This window comes from Microcebus murinus, chromosome X, assembly GCF_040939455.1.
Source record: "Microcebus murinus isolate Inina chromosome X, M.murinus_Inina_mat1.0, whole genome shotgun sequence".
Classification (NCBI taxonomy): domain Eukaryota; kingdom Metazoa; phylum Chordata; class Mammalia; order Primates; family Cheirogaleidae; genus Microcebus; species Microcebus murinus.
The window spans coordinates 100,895,994-100,900,673 of NC_134136.1; the positions used below are offsets into that span (position 1 = coordinate 100,895,994).

Consider the following 4,680-nt stretch of genomic DNA (forward strand, 5'->3'; position numbering starts at 1 on the left):
TTTCTATTATTTATGTAGGCCATGTAGTCTATGATATTTTGTAACAGCAGCCCAAGAAGACTCCCAGAATTTTGTTTCTCAACTCTGAAGTACACCATCTTGGGGGTTGGCTGACATGTATCATTTTCACAACCTCAGTTAGCCCATGTGATTAAACAAAAATTGCATCCCACTAAGAACTTGCAGTTTTCCAAAACCCCAAACTGACTTGCTCAGGAAATTGTCATTTGACTGCTCTCATAAGGAACACCCTGATCCTCACCCATTCTTTTTACTTTACCTATAAGTCATAGAGGGTAATTAAGCATCTTACTTGAATGATTGCAACACATAAGCACAAAATTTCTATGAGAACGAAATGAGTCTTCTTTTTCTGAGGATCTCCAGTATTAGCACAGAGTTTTCAAAAGAGCAGATTTTCAATTAATGTTCCGTGAATAAAAGAGTCAGTAAACACAAGGTCTAAATTATTAACATTTAATTTCTCTTACTTTCTTGAATAAGCTAACAAAAACAAAGTATAAACCACTTAATGTTACAAAATGAAACACTAAAAGGGAATAGGGAAAACAAGGAATGAAGGAATCTTCATGTTTTAATGTTTTCTCAATTATATTACCCCACTTACTTAATACTTTACTGTGGGGTTCTTTTATATTTCCAAGAAAATGCCTATTGTGATGTCATATTTTCTAATCTGGATTATGAAAAAGACTCAGACATCAATAGGGTCAGCAAGATATACTGTACGCATGGCGCTGCACAGTGCACAAACTTTGAAAGTAGGAGCAGGCTTGGCTACACGTACGGCTTGGGCTCTTGTTTCCTCATCTTTCAAAGCCTCTTCATAAAGGTTTGGGTAGGCACTGGGGGCAGTACCATTGATCTTGGCCAAAAATTCCAGGACTTTCATCTTGGTAGTTTCGGCATGGGCTTTGGGACCCCACAGGAATTCGTAGCGTGCAGGATCACTGTTGCGGATCTGGCGGTACTCCAGGTACTTCAGCCTCACCAAATCCTTAGTGATGAGCTTCCTGGGCTCTCCATAGACGAAGTGCTTCCTGCCAGCATATACTCGCATCATACTTAGGTATTTCCAGATGTCTTCCTCAGTGGCGCAGTTGCCCTTCATGAAGATCATACCTAAGATATTCATCAGGAGACCGGTCTTGGGTAAGCCCCTGCCACCACGCACCCTCCCGTTGTTGGGGAGTTTCAGCTTGCTCACGAGGTCATACAACTCACGCGTTGAGTCGACTTCCTTCACATCAACTGCAAAGACCATCTCAAGGTGCTCACAGACTCTCTTGAAGATCTCAGGAAACTGGTCTTTGTACTTCTGGTTGACAATCTTCAGCATGTCTGCCTTCATAATGGGCTGTTTCATTTTGCACTTGTAGAGCAGGAACTGCTCCAACACCTTAGTTTTCCTGGCTATAGGATCTCTGCATACTTTATTCCTGGAGGGTGAGGCCTCAGCATTGCTTTCCTTTGTCTCATCTTGGACATTGGAATCTTCCTCAGATCTAGTGCAAGAAATGACTTCAGAAGTAGTGGTGGTGGGTGGAGCTTCCTGAGGCTCCTGGGAAGTGCTACAGGACTCAGCAACAGGCAGGCTCTTGGTAACACCTTCAGAAACAGATGAGGAGGGAGGGGACTCTTCTGGAGGGGGCTCTTCTGCTGCTGCTGCTGCTTTTGCCTGAGCACCCTCTCTAGCCTTATTCTCACATCGGGCCTGTTGGCGTTTCTCACGAGCATGGAGCTTACTTTTCTGACCCCGAGGCATGATGACTTTGGTTTGGGATAGTAGGAGAAAATGCGAGCAGGGCAGCTGGTGATGCAGGTACTTGAAGGAGGAAAAATGAGATGGTGTGAGCCTCATCATCAGGCAGAGACCATCTTGGCTATAACTAAGCCACCTCTGTAGGTGTCCTAGAGCGCTTCTGTGGGAACCCACCGGGCTTCTGTTCTCCTGGTTAGCCTGTCCCCTGAGAACCCTCTAGAGGAATTATAGTGAGTTTTAGGCTGCATCCTAGCATCGGTGCCTGGGATGTACCGAAGAGGGAGCAAGGGCTACTAATTGGCCCTCTCTTTTGGCATGTGGGAGTCCTCTCAGTTCACAATATTAGCCATCATGTCAACTGTTGGCAGGTCCTGAGCCCCCTCTCTTCTGCTGCTGTAAAGTCTACACCTTACACCAAAGCCAGCACCTCCCTGATATCCCAAAGGAGGACGTGAAGGAGCTTCTCTGCCCACCATCCCTGTCAAGGGGTACATGACTATCAAAGCCCTCGCTGCTATGGACTGCTTGGGTATTCAGTTCTCATGCAGAGAACTCACTTGTTCTCTAGGTAGTGCCTGTTACAACTTCCTTTTGCTGAATGGTGGCTGCAACCTCACACCAAAGATTTCACCTCTTTTAGATTAAATATAAGGAAGTGAAGGAGAGCTTTAGCCTAACACTCCTTCCTTGGTCCTTCTGGTGCTGATGCAAGGGTGGAGCTCAGATTCTTTATTTTCTACTAAATGGTGGATGGTCCCCCAAACCATCCTTTGACCTTTGGCATGGGCCTGGGACTTCTCTCTCTCTGTTAGTATCCTTTGAGACTCGCAAGGAGTATATGAGGACCACCATAACTGCCTATCATCTCCAAAGCCTGATAACAGGTCAAAAGGATTCTGTGGTACCATCACTGTCAGTGTTCCCCTCATGTACTATGGTCTTCACCTTAACTCATGGAAACACCAGTGAAACCTGATACAACAAACCTTAGGTCATACCCTTTATACCAGCGGTCCCAACCTTTTTGGCACTAGGCACTATTTTCATAGAAGACAATTTTTTCTATAGACCAGGGGGGTGAGGGATGGTTTAGGGATGATTCAGGCACATTACATTTATTTTGTAGTTTATTTGTATTGTTATCACATTGCAATATATAATGAAATAATTATACAACTCACCATAGGTTGGGGACCCCTGCCTTAGACAAAATCCCTCATCAACCCTCCCCCATACCAGAGCAGGAAATGAATTTGAATCATGCCACCAGTCCACAGGCATTGCAGGTTGTCAGCAGGGTGGAGGTTCCCTCAGTCCTCGCACAGAGATTTTACCTTGACTCCTGGCTACACCCAAAATGCTGTCCTTTCTCCGACTTGAGGACCCTTTTCTCCGCCCAAGGCCCTCACATTTCTGAGACCCTCCTTGCAGAAGTCAGACTGACAGCCCTGTCCTGGGGCCTCCCAGGTTGACGGCGGGGGCAGGCTCTGAGCCACCTCACTCTTCTGAGGTCTGCGGTCCCTTCATAAATCATTCAGCGGTCTGCTTTCGATTCCCTAAAGGGCATGGAACTCCCTGCTGCTGAATGGAAAGGCCCTGCCCCAACCAGGCCAAAGCCCTCAACTCCCTGATACCATCAGAGAGGAAAAGAGAACTCATATTCCCCGGACCGGCGTATGTGGGTCCTCGGAAAGCCGCAAACAAATATGGCGGGACTCTGCACCCGGGCTTCCTCAGTCGGACTGTTTGTAGGGTTCGCGTCTCCTCCATGCTGGACGGGGGCCTGCCCACTTTTATCAATCCGACACCCTCCTGACAGCCCAAAGCAAAAGGGAGCGCACACCTCAGTCCGCCTCCTCTGCTCAGGCCTCCCTAACCCAGGACCGTGGTGCGGGGTGTGGGGTGTGGGGTGCGGGGTGCTGGGTGTGGGGCGGCTTTGTGGGTATGGGACCCGGAGAATTTCCCTAAAGGGGCAATTCTCTCCTTCTCACTCAATATTCTCACCTTGACTCCTGTCGGGGTCGGGGACTCTTCACTATCGCTGGCTTGTGGCAGACTCGCACCTCAGGCAAGGTCCTTCTCCATCTTGAGACGCCTCAGAAGGGAGCGAGTGCCACGCGTCTTACCAAGGAAAAGCCCTCTCAAGGCCGACTGCAGGGGCCGCATCTTCGGCGCCCCCTCTGTGCCGGAGGGGGTTGTTCTCTCAGCCTCACGGAGGATTTGCAATTGGAATCCGCTTAGAACCTTAGGCTCTTCCTTCACACCTTCACAGCTCTGCAAACTCTTGAGTAGTCTCCCTACTTCAAATCTTGCCTGCAATAGGTCTGGGTCCCCAGAGTGACGTGAGATGGGGAAGCTGAAGAACTAGGAGGAAGGCCTGGGACAGGAGGTGGACGTCACAGAAAACAAACATTTTCTATTCCTTCTCTTCATTATCCAGACTTAATCATTTACATAACTTCTGTTTTGAAATACTTATTTACTTAAGAAAATGAGCTTATCTTGATAATTTTGTGAGATCCCAATCTTTTTAGATCGAATGACAGTGCACATGGAGACATTTATATTGCTAACAAATATTATCTCCTTTTCATTATTCCAACCTCCCATTTATTTTGGTATTCTTACTGCTCTGGCTATGTATTCCAATACAGTACTTTGGGCACAAAATATTTGTCTCTCTGTCTCTCTCTCTCTCTCTCTTTTTTTTTTTTTTTTGACACTTCAGATATATTTTGAGGTAGTGAGTAGAGAAGTGAATAAAGATACGCAAGGTCAGCTTCATGGTGGGAGTAGTGGAACAGTCTGTGTCACACTAGGTAGGCTCAGAGCAGGGATCTAGTCTAGCCATATCACTTTCTACTTTGCAAGCATGAGACTATTGGAAGTTCTTCATT

At 46.8% G+C, this 4,680-nt stretch overlaps 1 protein-coding gene across 1 annotated transcript; it reads right to left on the bottom strand.

The window, feature by feature from the left end:
- Positions 1-584: 584 nt before the first annotated feature.
- Positions 585-1,837, bottom strand: LOC142865936 (melanoma-associated antigen B5-like). The gene has a single exon (XM_075999544.1). The coding sequence runs from the start codon at positions 1,784-1,786 to the stop codon at positions 716-718; it is 1,071 nt and encodes a 356-aa protein (XP_075855659.1). The 5' UTR covers positions 1,787-1,837; the 3' UTR covers positions 585-715.
- Between the last annotated feature and the right edge of the window lie 2,843 nt (positions 1,838-4,680).

Coding starts and splice junctions, on each gene's coding strand:
- LOC142865936 (XM_075999544.1), bottom strand. CDS start 1,786: ATGCCTCGGGGTCAGAAAAGTAAGCTCCATGCTCGTGAGAAACGCCAA.